The sequence below is a fragment of the Petromyzon marinus genome, chromosome 42 (assembly GCF_048934315.1).
Source record: "Petromyzon marinus isolate PM22_M1 ecotype Great Lakes invasive population chromosome 42, UKy_Petmar_22M1.pri1.0, whole genome shotgun sequence".
NCBI lineage: Eukaryota > Metazoa > Chordata > Hyperoartia > Petromyzontiformes > Petromyzontidae > Petromyzon > Petromyzon marinus.
Window position 1 is genome coordinate 7,235,892 of NC_133708.1, and position 21,461 is coordinate 7,257,352.

General features: G+C 52.8%; 1 protein-coding gene across 1 annotated transcript; it reads right to left on the reverse strand.

Moving 5' to 3' along the window:
* Positions 1-2,030: 2,030 nt before the first annotated feature.
* On the reverse strand, positions 2,031-21,438 carry LOC142930608 (uncharacterized). Its single transcript, XM_076073485.1, has 4 exons — positions 20,984-21,438; positions 19,301-19,625; positions 7,659-7,823; positions 2,031-5,327 (listed from the first exon to the last, which is right to left on the reverse strand). Exons 1-4 carry the CDS (start codon positions 21,289-21,291, stop codon positions 5,088-5,090), a joined length of 1,038 nt encoding a protein of 345 aa, XP_075929600.1. The 5' UTR covers positions 21,292-21,438; the 3' UTR covers positions 2,031-5,087.
* Positions 21,439-21,461: the final 23 nt, after the last annotated feature.

A 21,461-nucleotide genomic window follows, 5' to 3' on the forward strand; every position in this document is an offset into this window, starting at 1 on the left:
GCCACGGTAGCGAGATAATAATGCCAGCATATGGACAATGTTTCTTGTGGGCAATGTTAGTATATGGGCAATGTTACTGTATGGGCAATGTTAGTATATGGGCAATGTTACTTTTGGGCAATGTTAGCATATGGGCAATGTTACTTGTGGGCAATGTTAGTATATGGGCAATGTTACTTGTGGGCAATGTTACTTGTGGGCAATGTTAGTCTATGGGCAATGTTAGTATATGGGCAATGTTAGTATATGGGCAATGTTAGCATATGGGCAATGTTACTTGTGGGCAATGTTAGTATATGGGCAATTTCGATTTAAAGCTTTCGTGACTGCAATGATTCATCTTCTTTGGTTCTTTCGGTAAAGTCACGTAGAATGAGAATAAAATAATAAATTGATAAAATAAAATAACACAATAATATTCTCACGACGTTTCGGCCACAACACAAGCGGCCTTCATCAGGTGAAGGGAGCGAGACTGTCTGGTAGGACAGTGCTCCCTTCACCTGATGAAGGCCGCTTGTGTTGTGGCCGAAACGTCGTGAGAATATTATTGTGTTATTTTATTTTATCAATGTATTATTTTATATGGGCAATGTTACTTGTGGGCAATGTTAGTCTATGGGCAATGTTAGTATATGGGCAATGTTACTTGTGGGCAATGTTAGCATATGGGCAATGTTACTTGTGGGCAATGTTAGTATATGGGCAATGTTACTTGTGGGCAATGTTAGCATATGGGCAATGTTACTTGTGGGCAATGCCAGTCTATGGGCAATGTTACTTGTGGGCAATGTTAGCATATGGGCAATGTTACTTGTAGGCAATGTTAGCATATGGGCAATGTTACTTGTGGAAAATATTATTCCATGGGTAATGTAAGTCTACGGGGAATGTACGTCTATGAGCAATGGGCAATGCTATTCTATGAGCCAATGTTAGTATATGGGAAACGGCAGTATATGAGCAATGTTAGTCTCTATGTATGTTGAACTTCGTTTGCACCGTACGGGAATGAAGACAAACGAAACACAAAAAGCAGCTCTGAAGAAATGAGTGTTCAATGATTCGATGATAGAGTGCACAGCTCCAGTGGCTTCCTAATATCGTAGGGAAGAGCGTTCCAGACGGCTGCAGAAGCGCATCTGAGTGCACGCGATGCAATCTATGGGAGACGTTAGTCCATGGGCAATGTTAGTCCATGGGCAATGTTAGTCCATGGGCAATGCTAGTCCATGAGCAATGTTAGTCTATGGGCAATGTTAATCTATGGGCAATGCTAGTCTATGGACAATGTTAGTCTATGGGCAATGCTAGTCTATGGGCAATGTTAATCTATGGGCAATGCTAGTCTATGGGCAATGCTAGTCTATGGGCAATGTTAGTATATGGGCAATGCTAGTCTATGGGCAATGTTAGTATATGGGCAATGCTAGTCTATGGGCAATGCTAGTCTATGGGCAATGTTAGTATATGGGCAATGTTAGTCTATGGGCAATGCCAGTCTATGGGCAATGCTAGTCTAAAGCTGCTGCTATCATGGGCTTAACCAGGGGCCGGCAAACAGAAATAACAAGAAGAGCAAAACATCTTTCGAATTCGGTTTAAAAAAAAAAAAGACCGCTCAATATTTAAAGAGCCGTAACAATTGACTGTGGTGGTGAATAGGAGAGACGGCGGGTCCTTGATAATTGACGTCACGAAGCACCATTCCTCGAAGAGTCGCGTTCTGCCGATCTATGGGATAGAAAAAATGATGACCGGTGAGTTGTTGTGCTGCGTGTGTATGACGTGAACCTGGCAGTGGGCCATGTTGGTGGGGGTGGCTGGCAGGGGCGGGGGGGGATTTGGCTTGGCTCAGGGGCCCAGTTGGAGCTCTTCCCACGAATCCACGCGAACGCCTCGCTCTGGAGGCGAGGTGGGGGGGGGGAGCAGGTGTTGCGGGTGAACACGCGCGGTTATCATAGCCCGCGGGGTGATGGCACGGGCGACCTCATAGCACCATCAGGCTCCTCGGGAAAACGCCCGATAGATACTTTTTTGAAGCATTTATTTTACCAGGTAAGGCCCCACTGAGCTACCAGAGGTGTTTTTTTTTCTTCCAGAAGCGACCTGGCTATCACAAATGAGAGTTCAACAAAGTGGCTTATCGCGTGGAGATGTATAGCAGCCAAATGCTCTCAACGCGTGTTGCTAACTGCGGAGCGAAATGACCGAAGGACCCTGAGAAAAATCCACGCGGCCACGGGGAAGAGACAGAAACACGCAAACACCAAATATAGAGCAGGTGTCAGGGTCTTGATCGAACGCACCACCTCCTGTACACCAGGCGAGGTGGTTAACATCTCACCACCGTGGCACCCTGATAGCGAGGGGTTGTCACCTCCCCCCTTCCACCTGCACCCCCATCCTCACCCCGTCGACTCTAAAACCCATCATCATCACCATCATCATAATCACCACCACCATCATCATCACAATCATAATCACCACCATTACCACCATCATAATCACCGTCACCATCATCATCATAATCACCATCATAATTACCACAATCACCATCATAATCACCATCATCATCATCACCATCATCACTATCATTACCACCACCATCATCATCATCATCACCATCATCACGATCATTACCACCACCATCATCACCATCATAATAATAATCATCATCATCACCATCATCACGATCATCATCATCATCACCATCATCACCATCATCATCGCCATCAAGGGTAACATCACACGTTGGGCGATCGCACCACCCAGTGGTCATCGTTGCAAGGCCACGCGGGCCCCTGGCGACCTTTAGTGCGCCCCCCCACCCCCGACAACGCACACAGAGTGACAAAAACCACCTCCCATCATCACCATCATCACCATCATCATCATCATAATTACCATCATCATAATTACCACACTCACCATCATCACCATCATCACCATTGTCATAATCACCATTGTCACCACCATCAACTCCTTATTGTCATCATCATCAGCACCGTCACCATCATCATCAGTATTCATCACCATTGTCATAATCACCATTGTCCCTACCATCAACTCCCCATCATCATCATCATAATTACCATCATCATCATAATTACCACAATCACCATCATCACCATTGTCATAATCACCATTGTCACCACCATCAACTCCCCATCATCATCACCATCACCATCATCACCATCATCATAATTACCACCATCATCATCATAATTAGCACAATCACCATCATCATCGTGCTGCTGTCAACCCGCCGATGGTGATGTCTTATCGTGACGATGTCTTATCGGCGAAAGTATCCTCCTCCTCCTCCCCCCCTCCCCTCTGAAAATGAGTGAAGAACGCTGGCATACATTGCCATTTCTAGGCCTAATTGTCCGATGTTTTGTTGTTGTCGTTTGTTGTTGTCGTAAGTCTTCCTACGAGCTCGCTCTGATACCACATCGCGACACCGTCGTTCCGTGGGGCCAACGCGAATTTATGTATTTAAGGCTAAAGGCGCTAAAGGAAACATCGGGTCGACTTTCAGTCAGGAGGGGGTGAGAAGTTTGAAAGCGGATGACGACGTCTGTGATCGATGACGTGCGGATATTTCTCTCCGCTACTTTATTTAGCATTCGCCTTTTCAGCTTAAAGTCCGTTCAATATCGAAGGGTATTAAGGAATAGGATGCAGCTTATCCACCTGAATTAGCTTAAAACACAATACCGCACAAAACGCAAATAGACGAACGCACACAACGACGAATATTCCCAGTGTAGCTTTTCACAGACTGAAGGAGGCAAGTGCCATTAGCGAGCACCTTTAGAGGCCGGAACGGTACACGAGGGGGTGGGTGGCCAGCACCACGCCCGACCGCCTTTGTCTCCCCAGTGGCGATGTTTACACACCGCACCAGGTACTCATTTGAGGCTGAGTCAACCTAGGGGAGGCCCAGGACCGGTTCAGATAATCGTCACTGGTGTTGGTCGTGAGCGGCAATCGAACCCGGGTAGCCGGGTTCGTAACGCACTGCGCTGATCACTACACTACCGCTCCCCCACACGTACACACAGGCTCTCACACACAGTCACACAGTCACACTCACACACCGTCACACGCACCGTCACGCACAGTCACACACACACACCGTCACACACAGTCACACACACACACCGTCACACACACAGTCACACACACACACCGTCACATACAGTCACACACACACCGTCACGCACAGTCACACACACACACCGTCACACACACCGTCACGCACAGTCACACACACACACCGTCACACACACAGTCACACACACACACCGTCACGCACAGTCACACACACACACACACCGTCACACACACAGTCACGCACACACCGTCACACACAGTCACACACACACACCGTCACACACAGTCACACACACACACACACCGTCACACACACAGTCACACACACACACCGTCACACACAGTCACACACACACACCGTCACGCACAGTCACACACACACACACCGTCACACACACAGTCACACACACACACCATCACGTACAGTCACACACACACACCGTCACACACACCGTCACGCACAGTCACACACACACACACACCGTCACACACAGTCACACACACACACACACACACCGTCACACACACAGTCACACACACACCGTCACACACACAGTCACACACACACACCGTCACACACAGTCACACACACACACACCGTCACACACAGTCACACACACAGTCACACACAAACACACAGTCACACACACACACACCGTCACACACACACACACCGTCACACACACACACCGTCACACACACACACCGTCACACACAGTCACACACACACACAGTCACACACACACACAGTCACACACACAGTCACACACACACAGTCACACACACACAGTCACACACACACACAGTCACACACACACAGTCACACACACACACAGTCACACACACACAGTCACGCACACACACACCGTCACACACACACAGTCACACACACACAGTCACACACACACACAGTCACACACACACACACACAGTCACACACACACACACGGAGAGGCGTCGTTCACTCAGCCACCCCCGTTGCGCTGCGGCGCGCGCTTCAGCACTGCGAGCAGCGCGCGCCTCTTCCTGGCGTCCCCCGTGAGGATGGCGAAGGGGCACAGGGCGGAGAAGAGCGGCCCCGCCACGGACATGGTGAGCGTGGCCGCGAGCGGCACGCCGACGCCTCCCCTGGCGATGGAGACGGTGAGCGCCGCTCCCAGGGCGCCCTTGCACACCACGTAGAAGGTGACGGTGGCGAGCACCACCTGTACGCGGCGAGACGTGGTGGGGCGAGGTGGCGGGTGTCGCGGGAGACGACGGGTGGTGGTCACCATCTCGCTCACGGCTGTCTCTCTCTGACTCTCTCGTCGATTCATAATGCGCGTGTTTTGTTTGTAGGGGTGTGTGCGGTTGGTTCGGTCGCGTAAATATGTAAATGCTTCGTTAACCCGCAAACCAGCACCAGCCGACGCGGCCAATGAATAAGGGTTGTCGCGTGCACGGCACGTGCCGCGTGTCACGTGGACAGCACGTGCCGCGTGCACGGCACGTGCCGAGTGTCACGTGGACAGCACGTGCCACGTGTCACGTGGACAGCACGTGCCGCGTGTCACGTGGACAGCACGTGCCGCGTGCACAGCACGTGCCACGTGTCACGTGGACAGCACGTGCCACGTGGCGAGCATGACTTCGGCAGGCACCCAGCGAGCGTGCTGGAGGGGGAACAGGAGGGAGAAGCCGTTCACAATGCTGGCGAATCGCCTGATGCAGCTGGCTGCTGTTGTTGCTGCTGTTGTTGCTGTTGTTGTTGTTGTGACCACCAGCGAAACGTGACGGTACTCGAATTGTAAACGTCGTGGGTTCACTGTGCAACGGACCGGTGTGTTGAAGTAGAAACTAACGGGCACGTTATGTTTACGTGACAAATCTTACCGAATGGTCATTTACGCGATCGAACCCCTCCCCCAACAAAACCTCCCTTTGCTATGGATAATATCGGTGGCGAGAGAGTCGACTGCATGTGATACATTCTCATCGATGTTCTCCTTCGGGCTGATGCTCATCACAGCGATGATGATGATGATAACTTTTTTTGTGATTTCAGTTTGTTGTCCTTCCCGAACCTCTTGATAATCAAGGTTGACTACGTACGGTGCGAAAGAAGTTCAGCATACATACACAGTGATCCATAGACTCGCAGATTGCATCGCGCGCGTTCAGATGCACGCGTGGGTTAGTGCTCTACAGCAACTCCCCCCACCCCCCCCCCCACCCCCAATAGTCTACGGGAATATTTTTTGCCGATTTGCACGCACAAAGCGCTTGACTCAAACGAAGCACACCTAACGTCGCTGATCTCGTCAAGGAGTTATAAACCCACCATCACGTGAGCTCCAGAGGCAGCGGCTCGTGGCTGAACCGTCGAACAATTACGGCGGCCACCGCATCGTCGCGCGGCGCTTTCAGATGCGTTTCTGCGGCCGTCTGGAAAGCTCTCTTCCTCACGATATTTCGGAAGCCACTGGAGCTACGCACTTTTGCACCATCATCTAGATTGACAAACTCATTGCTTTAGAACTGCGTTTTAACATTGTTGTATTTCCCCTCGCATCTCCCTATTAGCACGGTTGGCTACGTACGGTGCCAAGGAAGTTCAACGTATATGCGTAGATCGGCGGCTGTGAATTTGACACTGAAGTGGAAGTTTAGCGAGGCAGATGACTCCAGTCGGTAGTGGCGGAGTGGTGCTCCTCCTTCGTTTTTGTGAATGGGACATAATCACCGTCATCATTATCATCATCATCACTCTCATTATTACCATTACCACCATCATCACTCTCATCATTATCATTACCATCATCATCATCATCTTGGCTATCATCATCACTATAATTAGCACCACCATCACTGTCATCATTATCACCATCATCATCATCATCATCACTCTCATTATTACCATCACCACCATCACTCTCATCATAATCATTACCATCATCATCATCATGACTATCATCACTATAATTAGCACCACCATCACTGTCATTATTATCACCAGCATCATCATCACTCGTATCATCATCACTATTATTACCACCATAATCACTATCATCATCACTATCATTTGCACAATCATTACCACCATCATCATCATCACTATCATCATCATCATCACTACCATCATCTTGATTTGAAGTTTTCGTGACTGCAAGGATACACACTCTTTGGATCTTTCGGTAAAGTCACCACGTAGAATGAGAATAAAATAATAAAATAAAACACTACAATTCTCACGACGTTTCGGCCACAACACAAGTTTAATTATTTTATTCTCATTCTACGTGACTTTACCGACAGAACCAAAGAAGATGAATCCTTGCAGTCACGAAAGCTTTAAATCGAAATGTAGTTGTTTTCATTTTTTGTTTGATTTAATTTAATTTTTACCTACGTGACTTTACCGAAAGAACCAAAGAGTATTACCATCATCACCATCATCACCATCGCTATCATTACTAAAACATCATCACTGTCATGACCACGATCACAATCAACACTGTCATCACTGTCATCACCACCCCCCCGACCCAGGTCCCGACCTTCGCCGCTTGCACGCAGGCGCGCGCCCGGCCGCTCCCCACCGCCGCTCCCAGGTTCGACTCCGCGTCCACAGCACGCCGGTGCCTCCACAGCTGCCGCACCATCTGCGCGTTGCTCAGCAGCATGAGGGCCACGGGGAGCCACGTGCCGCAGTAGTTCACCACCTGCGGGAGCGGGGGGGGAGAGAGAGAGAGAAAAAAATAATACAATGAAACAATGAAACTGGGCTCGTTGTCCAAATACCGCGGAGACTAAACAACAGAAGCGAACGTGATGGCGAAAGAGAAGCGGATCTCGTTCGGGCGAAATGTGGGAAACAAAAAAAACAGCGATTTCCGTTCGAGTCCGTGGCCTGATTTTGACTGTCGGGGTTTTTTTTTGTCTCTCGCTGTCTGTCTGTGTCACGGTTGCCGGGCACACACACAGGGTGACTCACACACACACAGGGTGACTCACAGACACACAGGGTGACTCACACACACACACATAGGGTGACTCACACACACAGGGTGACTATCACACACACAGGGTGACTATCACACACACAGGGTGACTATCACACACACAGGGTGACTCACACACACACAGGGTGACTCACACACACACAGGGTGACTCACAGACACACAGGGTGACTCACACACACACACATAGGGTGACTCACACACACAGGGTGACTATCACACACACACACAGGGTGACTCTCACACACACACAGGGTGACTATCACACACACAGGGTGACTCTCTCACACACACAGGGTGACTATCACACACACACACAGGGTGACTCACAGACACACAGGGTGACTCACACACACACACATAGGGTGACTCACACACACAGGGTGACTATCACACACACACACAGGGTGACTCTCACACACACACAGGGTGACTATCACACACACAGGGTGACTCTCTCACACACACAGGGTGACTATCACACACACACACAGGGTGACTCACAGACACACAGGGTGACTCACACACACACATAGGGTGACTCACACACACACAGGGTGACTCTCTCACACACACAGGGTGACTATCACACACACACATGGTGACACACACACAGGGTGACTCTCTCACACACACAGGGTGACTCACACACACAGGGTGACTATCACACACACAGGGTGACTATCACACACACAGGGTGACTATCACACACACACAGGGTGACTATCACACACACACAGGGTGACTCTCACACACACACAGGGTGACTCTCTCACACACACAGGGTGACTATCACACACACAGGGTGACTCACACACACAGGGTGACTCTCTCATACACACAGGGTGACTCACACACACAGGGTGACTATCACACACACACAGGGTGACTATCACACACACAGGGTGACTCTCTCACACACACAGGGTGACTCACACACACACACAGGGTGACTCACACACAGGGTGACTCTCACACACACAGGGTGACTCTCTCTCACACACACACAGGGTGACTCTCACACACAGGGTGACTCACACACACAGGGTGACTCTCTCTCACACACACACAGGGTGACTCTCTCACACACAGGGTGACTATCACACACACACAGGGTGACTCTCACACACACAGGGTGACTATCACACACACAGGGTGACTATCACACACACAGGGTGACTCTTACACACACACACAGGGTGACTCAAACAGACACACACAGGGTGACTCACAGACACACAGGGTGACTCTCTCTCTCTCTCTCTCTCTCACACACACACAGGGTGACTATCACACACACAGGGTGACTCTCTCACACACACACAGGGTGACTCACACACACACAGGGTGACTCACACACACACAGGGTGACTCTCTCTCTCTCACACACACAGGGTGACTCACACACACACAGGGTGACTCACACACACAGGGTGACTCTCTCACACACACAGGGTGACTCTCTCACACACACAGGGTGACTCTCTCTCACACACAGGGTGACTCTCACACACACAGGGTGACTCTCTCACACACACAGGGTGACTCTCTCACACACACAGGGTGACTCTCACACACACACAGGGTGACTCTCACACACACACAGGGTGACTCACACACAGGGTGACTCTCTCACACACACAGGGTGACTCTCACACACACACAGGGTGACTCTCACACACACAGGGTGACTCTCACACACACACAGGGTGACTCACACACACAGGGTGACTATCACACACACAGGGTGACTCTCTCTCACACACACACAGGGTGACTCTCTCACACACAGGGTGACTCACACACACACAGGGTGACACACACAGGGTGACTCTCTCACACACACAGGGTGACTCTCACACACACACAGGGTGACTCACACACACAGGGTGACTATCACACACACAGGGTGACTCTCTCACACACACACACAGGGTGACTCTCTCACACACAGGGTGACTCACACACACACAGGGTGACTCTCTCACACACACAGGGTGACTCACACACACAGGGTGACTCACACACACACAGGGTGACTATCACACACACAGGGTGACTCTCACACACACAGGGTGACTCTCACACACACAGGGTGACTCTCACACAGGGTGACTCTCACACACACACAGGGTGACTCTCTCTCTCACACACACAGGGTGACACTCTCACACACACACAGGGTGACTCACAGACACACACAGGGTGACTCTCACACAGGGTGACTCTCACACACACACAGGGTGATTCTCTCACACACACAGGGTGACTCACACACACACAGGGTGACTCACACACAGGGTGACTCACACACACACAGGGTGACTCACACAAACAGGGTGACTCTCTCACACACACACAGGGTGACTCTCACACACACACACACACAGGGTGACTCTCACACACACACTGGGTGACTCACAGACACACACAGGGTGACTCTCACACACACACACAGGGTGACTCACACACACAGGGTGACTCTCTCACACACACAGGGTGACTCTCACACACACAGGGTGACTCTCTCACACACACAGGGTGACTCTCTCACACACACAGGGTGACTCTCTCACACACACACACAGGGTGACTCTCTCACACACACACACAGGGTGACTCACACACACACACAGGGTGACTATCACACACACACAGGGTGACTCTCTCACACACACAGGGTGACTCTCACACACACACAGGGTGACTCTCACACACACAGGGTGACTCACACACACACAGGGTGACTCACACACACACAGGGTGACTCTCTCACACACACAGGGTGACTCTCACACACACACAGGGTGACTCACACACGGTGACTATCACACACACAGGGTGACTCTCTCTCACACACACACAGGGTGACTCTCTCACACACAGGGTGACTCACACACACAGGGTGACTCACACACACAGGGTGACTATCACACACACAGGGTGACTATCACACACACAGGGTGACTCTCTCACACACACAGGGTGACTATCACACACACAGGGTGACTATCACACACACAGGGTGACTCTCTCTCTCACACACACAGGGTGACTCTCTCACACACACAGGGTGACTCACACACACACACAGGGTGACTCACACACACAGGGTGACTATCACACACACAGGGTGACTCTCTCTCACACACAGAGTGACTCTCTCACACACACAGGGTGACTCACACACACACAGGGTGACTCTCTCACACACACAGGGTGACTCACACACACGCACAGGGTGACTCACACACACACAGGGTGACTATCACACACACAGGGTGACTCTCACACACACACAGGGTGACTCTCACACAGGGTGACTCTCACACACACACAGGGTGACTCTCTCTCTCACACACACAGGGTGACACTCTCACACACACACAGGGTGACTCTCACACAGGGTGACTCTCACACACACACACAGGGTGATTCTCTCACACACACAGGGTGACTCTCACACACACAGGGTGACTCTCTCTCATACACACACACAGGGTGACTCTCTCACACACACAGGGTGACTCACACACAGGGTGACTCACACACACAGGGTGACTCACACACACACAGGGTGACTCTCACACACATACAGGGTGACTCTCACACACACAGGGTGACTCTCTCTCACACACACACAGGGTGACTCTCACACACACACAGGGTGACTCTCACACAGGGTGACTCTCACACACACACAGGGTGACTCTCTCTCTCACACACACAGGGTGACTCTCTCACACACACAGGGTGACTCACACACACACAGGGTGACTCACATACACACAGGATGACTCTCACACACACACAGGGTGACTCTCACACACACAGGGTGACTCCCTCTCACACACACACACAGGGTGACTCTCACACACACAGGGTGACTCACACACACAGGGTGACTCACACACACAGGGTGACTCACACACACACAGGGTGACTCTCACACACACACAGGGTGACTATTACATACACACACAGGGTGACTCTCACACACACACAGGGTGACTATCACACACACAGGGTGACTCACACACACAGGGTAACTCACACACACAGGGTGACTCACACACACACAGGGTGACTCACACCCACACAGGGTGACTCACAGACACACACAGAGGGTGACTCACACACACAGGGTGACACTCACACACACAGGATGACTCTCTCACACACACAGGGTGACTCACACACACAGGGTGACACACACACAGGGTGACACACACACACAGGGTGACTCTCTCACACACACACAAGGTGTCTCTCACATACACACAGGGTGACTATTACATACACACAGGGTGACTCTTACACACACAAAGGGTGACTATTACACACACACACAGGGTGACTCTCACACACACACAGGTTGAATCTCACAGACACACAGGGTGACTATTCCACACACACACACAGGGTGACTCACACAGTGTGACTCTCACACACACACAGGGTGACTATTACACACACACACAGGGTGACTCTCACAGACACAATGACAAATATCCGCCGTATAACCTTAATGGACTGTTGGGGCAAGTGCTGTCACCTATGAAGGCCGACACGGCACACGAGGGGCAACACCACGCCCGGCCGCCTTCGTCTCCCTCGTGGCACTCATTTAAGGCTGAGTCAACCTAGGGGAGGACCAGGACTTCTTCACATAATCGCCACAAATGTTGGCCGTGAGCGGTAATCGAATTCGGGTCGCCGGGTTCATAGCACGGCGCGCTAATCGCTACACTGCCGGTGGAACACGAAGACAAAGACCCCCCGTATAGCCCTAACAGACTGTTGGGGCAAGTGCCTCCCGAGGTGATGTCTGTGCGTAAGTACGTTGAGCTTCTTTCGCACCGTACGTAGCTAAACCGCACTATTCGGAGATGCGGGTGAAAGACAACAAACTAAACACAAAAAAGGATTTTGAAAACTGGGGGGGCGCGTGGGGCTTCTGCAAAAAAAAAAACCCGAGCTCTATAGCCCAGTGGGGGGGGGGGGGGGGGGCTTACCTGGTGAAATAAAAAGCAGAGTTTTAGTTGTCTAGATTACGCACCGCCAAGGAGGAGGGTGAGCTCGAGGTTGGCCCCAAGGGGACATTCGCTTGCAAGGGGCACCCGCGAAGCGCCCGGCCTGACCGAACACGCGGCCGTGACGGTGTGTGTCTGTGTGTGTTGCTGTGTGTGTGTCTGTGTGTGTATGTCTGTGTGTCTGTGTGTCTGTGTGTGTTGCTGTGTCTGTGTGTGTGTGTGTCTGTGTGTGTGTGTCTGTGTGTGTTGCTGTGTGTTTGTGTGTCTGTGTGTGTGTCTGTGTAACAACTAAGCTTGTGCCGGAGGCCCCGGGGGGCCAGGCGTCTATGACGTCTCCTGGCCAAACCCCAATTGGCGGAGCCAGGAGATTGAATACCTACCCTCGGGGCTACTCCAGAAACAACGAAAAGCCACTACGGGTGGCCACGTGGAATGTTCGAACGCTCACTGCAGAGGAGAGGCTGCCACTCCTCTGTCCGGAGCTGGACCGGTACCGCCTGGATCTATGCGGCATTCAGGAGGTCCGGTGGACCGGCTCTGGCTCCTGCCACCATGAGGGGTGGACAGTCCTTTACTCGGGGCAGCAGACTGCCAAACAACAGGGTGTGGGTCTTCTTTTGAACAAAAGAATGAAGGGGGCGTGGGAGCGTGGCGGTGAGGTGTGGGAAGCTGTAAGCCCCAGGCTACTTTGGGCTCGCCTTCCCATCAACCGGAGGCGAGGAATGGTGGTCGTGGTTACTTATGCCCCCACCGAAGATGAACATCCGTGGAGGGATGCAGGCAAAGCCGATGAGTCAGATGCCTTCTATGACCTCCTGTCACAGGTGCTGGCTAAAGTGGCCCCTCGGGATAGAGTCATCATGTTGGGTGACTTCAATGCCCGAGTTGGTCATGATACTGGCACCTGGTCTGGAGTGATTGGAGGGCATGGGCCAGATCAGCTCAATAACAACGGTAGGAGGCTGCTAGATTGTTGTGCAGCCCATGGGCTTGTAATTACCAACACGCTGTTCCGGCATCGGCGCATCCACACAACATCATGGATGCATGCCGGGTCCAAGCAAGAACATCTGCTGGACTACATAGTGACGGACCAGCGAATGCGAGCCCATGTCCTTGACACCAGGACCTACCGTGGAGCTGATCTGCCCTCTGACCATCGACTAGTCATCTGTAAGATGCGCCTGCCATTCTTCCACTCCGATGGTGGGTGTACACCCAGGACCCCATTCCAACCTAAAGTGGCCTGGTCTCAGTTATCTGATGAAAGTTGCAAGCGAGAATTTCATCATCGCTTGCGGCTGGGATTGGCATCGTCCCCGACTCCTCCGGATGTCGAGGGTAAATGGGCGAGGTTTAGGACTGTGACTCATGCAGCTGCAATGGCTGCTTTGGGTACGCGGTCCAGACCTCCCCAGACACCCTGGATGACAGAGGAGTTGTTCAGGATGGTTGAGAAAAAGCGACAGGCCCACTGTCATCGGCTACAGAATCCCACGTCAGAGAATGAGGAGGCTTACCGCAGCCTTCGCTCGGAGGTTCGGAGAGCCGTGAGGCGCTGCAAGGATGGGTGGTGGTCGCGGGTTGCTGAGGAGATGGAGTCTGCCTCAGTGGCCCGTGATCACAAATCTCTATTTAACTCCATCAAAAAAGTAACCTGCAGCGCCACACCTATTACCATCATTAGGGGAAAAAACGGTGATCCAATTTCCGACCCCCAGGAACAGGTTCGCAGATTTGCTGAGCATTTCTGTGAGGTCCTGGGGGAGGGAAAATCCCTCAGCCAGGAAAACACCGTGGCACAAAGTGAGGATGACCCTGCTGAGGCTGCGGTGCCTCAAATATTGGATGAAGTCACCCCCTGTGAGTGGCTGGCTGAGGTGCCATCTGCTGAGGAAGTATTGAAGGCGATCCGGAGTCACCCCCTGTGAGTGGCTGGCTGAGGTGCCATCTGCTGAGGAAGTATTGAAGGCGATCCGGAGTCTGAGACCAGGAAAGGCAGCGGGCAGAGATGATCTCCCAAGCTAAATGCTGAGGGAGGGTGGCGTTTGTGCACAGACTGCCCTATATGACATCATAACAACAGTCTGGACCACTGGACGGGTTCCGCAGGATTGGAAGGATGCCCTGGTGGTCCCCCTTTTTAAGAAGGGGGACCGCACAGACTGTAACAACTACAGGGGCATCTCACTCCTCAGTGTGCCGGGAAAGGTCCTGGCAAGGATTATTCAGCATCGCCTTGCCAGGCACGCTGAGGAGAGGCTTGCGGAGCCCCAATGCGGTTTCAGGAAAGGGCGGTCCTGCACAGATGCCATATTTTCTGTCCGTCTGCTACAGCAGAGGTGTAGGGAATTCCAACAAGACCTACATCTCTGCTTTATTGACCTGGTCAAGGCCTATGATACCATCAGTAGGCCTGGGCTCTGGGTCGTTCTTCGTGCTTTTGGAGTACCTGACCCTCTGCTCACGATCATTAAGGACCTTCATGATGGTGAGCGGGCCCGGGTAAAACTACGTGGCCGGGAGTCAGAGCCATTCCCTGTACACCTTGGGGTGCGACAGGGATGTCCTCTGGCTCCCACATTATTTAACATCTATTTTGACCACGTAGTTCGTGAAGCCTTCAATAGCTGTACCGGGGGAATCTCCATATGGTACAGATATAATGGGAGGCTAATCGATGCCCGGGTGCGGTCAAGGGATGGCTCCCTATTGCTCAACCACGTTATGTATGCTGATGACTTGGTAATAGCTGCTCAGTCAGAGGAGGAGTTGGAGACGCTGCTGCTGAGACTGGAGCGTGCCACTAAGAGGTGGGGCCTTACCATCAGCCCCACCAAAACTAAGCACCTGCCTGGGTATTTTGTACCATCGGATACTCCACCCCCACAACTCCCAATCGGTGATGGGGCAGTTGTGGAGAGAGTGGAGAGTTTCCCATACCTGGGCAGTGTGCTTATGACTGGCTCCAGTTTAACAGCAGAGGTCTCACTCCGAATCAGTCGAGCGGCAATATCTTTTCATCGGTTGCGTAACGCTGTGTGGAAGCTACCTGGTCTGTCGCTCCGCACTAAGCTTCAGGTCTTCTCGGCCACGGTCATTCCCTCCCTTCTCTACGCTTGCGAAACGTGGACCCCCCTAATGGAACATCTTCGCCGGTTAGAAACATTTAGGCTGGCCTGCCTACGATCCATCCTGGGTTTAACCAGACTGGATTGTGTGAGGAGCTCACAAATCCTTGAAAGATCTGGGCAGGGTCCCATCGGTGAGCTCCTCCGGGAGGCAAGGCTGCGATGGCTGGGTCATGTAGCCCGCATGCCCAGCCACCGCATGCCGAAACAGCTTTTGTTTGGCCGGATTGAGGGGGCTAAGCGGGCGCGGCACGGGCTAGAGAAGAGATGGAGTGATGTGGTACAGGAGGACGTGGAGCTGAGTGGACTTGCCGATGACTGGTACCAGCGGTGTCAAGATCGGCCTCTGTGGAGGAGGCTCGTGAAGGATGCTACTGGGCAGTTGGAGGCAGTCGCCCTCCAACAACAACGGAGGGCGGAGGAGCGACGCTCACAACAGCGAGCGGAGCGCCGGGTGGCTAAAGCACAGCAGGTTGGCACAGTAGGGGGCACAGGTGGTGCATCAGCCAGTCATCTCAGTCAGTCGACCCGTGGCACCTGGGTCTGCCCCGTGACCACCTGCCAGCGGGCGTTCGACACTTCACGTGGCCTCAGGGTGCACATAGCCTGGCACAAGCGTCGTGGTGACGTCACCGCCACTTAGTGGCGAATGGCGGTTGTTGTTGTTGTTGTGTCTGTGTGTCTCTGTGTGTTGCTGTGTGTGTGTCTGTGTGTCTGTGTGTGTTGCTGTGTGTGTGTCTGTGTGTGTGTCTGTGTGTAGGTGTCTCTGTGTGTGTTGCTGTGTGTGGGGGGCTCTGTGTGCTGTGAGTGTTGCTGTGTGTGTCTGTGTGTGTTGCTGTGAGTGTTGCTGTGAGTGTTGCTGTGAGTGTTGCTGTGAGTGTTGCTGTGAGTGTTGCTGTGTGTGGGTGTCTCTGTGTGTGTGTGTGGAGTACCCGGTGCGGTGTGTAGTAACCGGGCGTGTTGCTGGCCACCCACTCCCTCGTGTACCGTTTTCGGCCTTTATAGGTGCTCGCTAACAGCACTTGCCCCTTCAGTCTGTTAAGGCTACACGGGGGATCTTTGTGGGGGGCGGTAGTGTAGTGGTCAGCGCGCTGCGCTACGACTCTGGCCACCCGGGTTCGATTCCCGCTCACGGCCAACGCCGGTGACGATTATCTGAACCGTTCCTGGGCCTCCCCTAGGTCGACTCAGCCTCAAATGAGTACCTGGTGCGGTGTGTAGTAAACATCGTCACTGGGGGAGACAAAGGCGGCCGGGCGGGGTGTTGGCAACCCACCCCCTTCGTGTGTCGTGCCGGCCTTCATAGGTGCTCGCTAACAGCACTTGCCCCAACAGTCTGTGCAGGCTATACGGGGAATCTTTGTCTTTGTTTGTGTGTGTTAACCGTAATGTGGGCAGTGTTTAGTGTAGCGCTTAGCGCGCTGAGCTCAGATCCCGACGACCCGAGTTCGATTCTCGCTCAAGGCCGACACTAGTGACGATTATCTGAACCGTTCCTGGGCCTCCCCTAGGTCGACGCAGCCTCAAATGTGAGTACCTGTTGCGGCGTGTATAGACATCGCCACTGGGGAGACAAAGCATTAACCACAGGCTGTGTTGAGGCTCTACGGGTGACCTCAGTCTCTGTTCGCCTTAATGGCGTTAAAGACGCCCTGACGTCGCTGGCGAGAGCGGGCCGTCACGTGCCCAATTCATGGTCCCAAATTGTGGCAAATTCAATAAAGTTTCCCCGCACCATTGCTCAGCTGGGATTGTACACGCACACTGAACTAAACTATTAAAATGTTTTTATTTTTATTTTGCCAGGTAAGACCCACACTGAGCGATACAGAAGCGACCTGGATATCACAAATGAGAGCCCAATGAAGTGGCTTATCACGTGGAAATGTACAGCAGACAAACACTCTAAACGCGTGATGTTGATTCTCAATTACGGAGGGATACCCCGGAGGACCCGGAGAAAAATCCACGCGACCACGGGGAGAGAAACACGCAAACTCCAAATATACAGCAGCAGCAGGCGTCAGGGTCGGGATCAAACCCACGACCTCCTGCATACCAGGCGAGGTAGTTAACATCTCATAGCCACCGTGGTGATGATGATGAGAGAGAGAGAGACGCAAACCCCAAATATACAGCAGCAGGCGTCAGGGTCGGGGACGAACCCACGACCTCCTGCAAAGCAGGCGAGGTAGTTAACATCTCCTAGCCACCGTGATGATGTTGATGAGAGACACGAAAACTCCAAATTTACAGCAGCAGGCGTCAGGGTCGGGATCGAACCCACGACCTCCTGTATACCAGGCGAGGCAATTAACATCTCATAGCCACCGTGATGATGATGTTGATAAGAGAGAGAGACACGCAAACTCCAAATATACAGCAGCAGCAGGCGTCAGGGTCGGGGACGAACCCACGACCTCCTGCATACCAGGCGAGGTAGTTAACATCTCCTAGCCACCGTGATGATGTTGATGAGAGACACGCAAACACCAAATATACAGCAGCAGGCGTCAGGGTCGGGATCGAACCCACGACGTCCTGCATACCAGGCGAGGCAGTTAACATCTCCTAGCCACCGTGATGATGATGTTGATAAGAGAGAGAGACACGCAAACTCCAAATATACAACAGCAGCAGGCGTCAGGGTCGGGGACGAACCCACGACCTCCTGCATACCAGGCGAGGCAGTTAACATCTCCTAGCCACCGTGATGATGATGTTGATGAGAGAGAGAGACACGCAAACTCCAAATATACAGCAGCAGGCGTCAGGGTCGTGATCGAACCCACGACCTCCTGCATACCAGGCGAGGTAGTTAACATCTCCTAGCCACCGCACACAGCAGCAGCAGCAGCGACAGCGATCATCACCAACCCCGCCACCCCTCCGCTGACAATGCTCCCGCAAACAAATGGGAACCCGCCCCCCCCCCCCCCCCCGTATCCCGGCCTCGCTCTCGCTCTCTCGCGCGGGGGTAAATCAAATTGGTGTCAAGGTGGTGGCGCCGTCCACCTGCCAGTATCGCAGCAGCCCGGGGCTCCTGTCCGACTGGCAGAGGCACGGACTCGTGCCACACGCCACGCTGGCATTGCCCGACGAAGCCAGAGGGGAGCCGCCAACGCCACCGCCGTAGTCGTTCCGCATGACGAAGGCGAACCAGAGGGTGGGCGAGTGGACGAGGGCGAGCGCGGCCCAGAGCAGCGTGCAGCAGCGGCGAGGCCACGCGGCGCCCTCGAGGCGCGTCACGGCCAGCGAGGGTCGGTCCAGCGTGCGCAGCTTCGCGTAGCGGTAGAGGCTGAGCAGCAGCGTGAACCACCCGCCCATGGTGGAGAGGTACCTGGGAGGAGGAGGAGGGGGGAGGAGGTGCGGGGGGTGGGAGGAGGTGGGGGAGGAGATGACGGGCGAGGGGGGGGAGGTGTGGGGTAGGGGGGAGGAGGTGCGGGAGGTGACGGGGAGGAGGTGGGGAGGAGGTGTGGGGTGGGCGAGGAGGTGGGGGGCAGGAGGAGGAGGTGGGGGGAAGGGAATCGCCGCTAATGACAAATGAGACTTTTTTCTTCCCACCCATTTGGGACCCTTTTTTTGCCAGTATTAAAATTACGATGAAAAAATGAGAACGTGCTTTATTTACCCCTCCTTGGTATAAATGATAGCTCAACGGAGTGGCTCATCATGGGGAAATGTATCGCAGTCAAATCCTCTAAACGCACGTTTCTAGATGTGGAGGGGAAAAACCCCAAAACGCGGAGAAAAGTCCACGCGGAGAGAGACACGCACACTCCAACTATACAGATCGAACCCACGACCTCTTGTATACCAGGCGAGGTAGTTAACATATCATAGCCACCGCAGCATCCCAACCAACTCAACACATCTGCGGTCTCAGAATTATCCGTAAACATAATAGATGACGTTTCGGGCAACGGTCCTTCTTCTTAGCACACAAATAAAGAGGCCAGGGGATATTCAAGGTATACACCGATCGCGGATAACGAGGCCGACTGAAGTGACCTCAGACGTAGTTCTGTAACGTCCTCTTCTGGGCTCATTCATTAACAGGAGGGTGATAACACTGCTGGCTGCGTAAATGAATTCCTCTCACGACGTGGACAGCACTTATTTAATGTAATTGAGAAGCGCAGAGAAACGAAACCAGTCAAAACTGTTTACACTCAAACCGAAGTCAACACGCACGGCCTAATTCCCACGAAGCCCCGTGCCGCACAGGGACAGCTGCCATAAGGGGCTCCCATAGGATTAAGAAAAATGAAAGTTGCATACCGAGACATTTCTTCACATTACGGGTGCAGTATAAATGTAAGGACTACAATGCGGTCTGTATGTCCCTTCCCCTGTCTGTTATGCACGGGTTTCCTCCAGCTTTTAGATTTTCCTGTTTTCTCTCATAGCAAACCAAACAAACGGTGTCACTGATATTGGTCATAAAAACAACATTCCAATGCTGCAAAAAATGTTTTTATCTACAAATTACTCAATTGGGATCATACAGCGGAAACATCGACCACCCTAACTAAAAAAAAAACAACCCCACCTGGCACGACCCTCCTGTTGAAGAGTCTCGAGGCTCTCCCGGTGTAAAACGAGCGTGACGACAACAACAGCAACAACAACAACAACAAGAGGAACAACAACAACAACAACAAGATGAATAACCGATGTGCGGATAATTGCAACGACCTGGTCATGAAGCTCATGACGGAACACGCTGAGTCGCTCAGGTCCGCGCAGCACACGCGACCCTGCATCAGGATGGCCGCGTTGGACCACAGCGACTGCAGGAGGCAGGAGGTGCCCAGGTGAAGGACGATGGCATCTGGGAGCAGCAGCTGCTGCGACGGGCGCTGCGGCAGCCGCGGGGAGTTCTGGCACCGGGGCACCGTGGCGAAGCGCTTCACGCTCAGCAGGAGACCCGCGTTGCCCACCGCTCCCGCGACCGCCAAGGACACGAACAGCGGCGCGAAGGGGATCAGCCCGCCGGCGCTCATCGCGCGAATGTTCCGCGAAAGAACGTCGACACGCGGGGCCCCAAACCCACGCGTGGCTGTTCCGTTGCGTGCGGTTGAACTTCTTTCGCGCCGTACGTAGCCGACCCCACTCGGCTCCGCCGCCTCTCGCCACCCGTGAATTCTTCGCCTCCCTTAAATAAGCGAGCGGA

Bases quoted from the DNA above. Each gene is read 5' to 3' on its own strand.
- LOC142930608 (XM_076073485.1), bottom strand. From the start codon at position 21,291: ATGAGCGCCGGCGGGCTGATCCCCTTCGCGCCGCTGTTCGTGTCCTTG. The intron at 19,626-20,983 runs GTCGTTGCAATT...TCCTCCTCCCAG, and splicing joins GTCATGAGCTTCATGACCAG to GTACCTCTCCACCATGGGCG. The intron at 5,328-7,658 runs GTCGGGACCTGG...CGCCGCGTACAG, and splicing joins CCTGCGTGCAAGCGGCGAAG to GTGGTGCTCGCCACCGTCAC.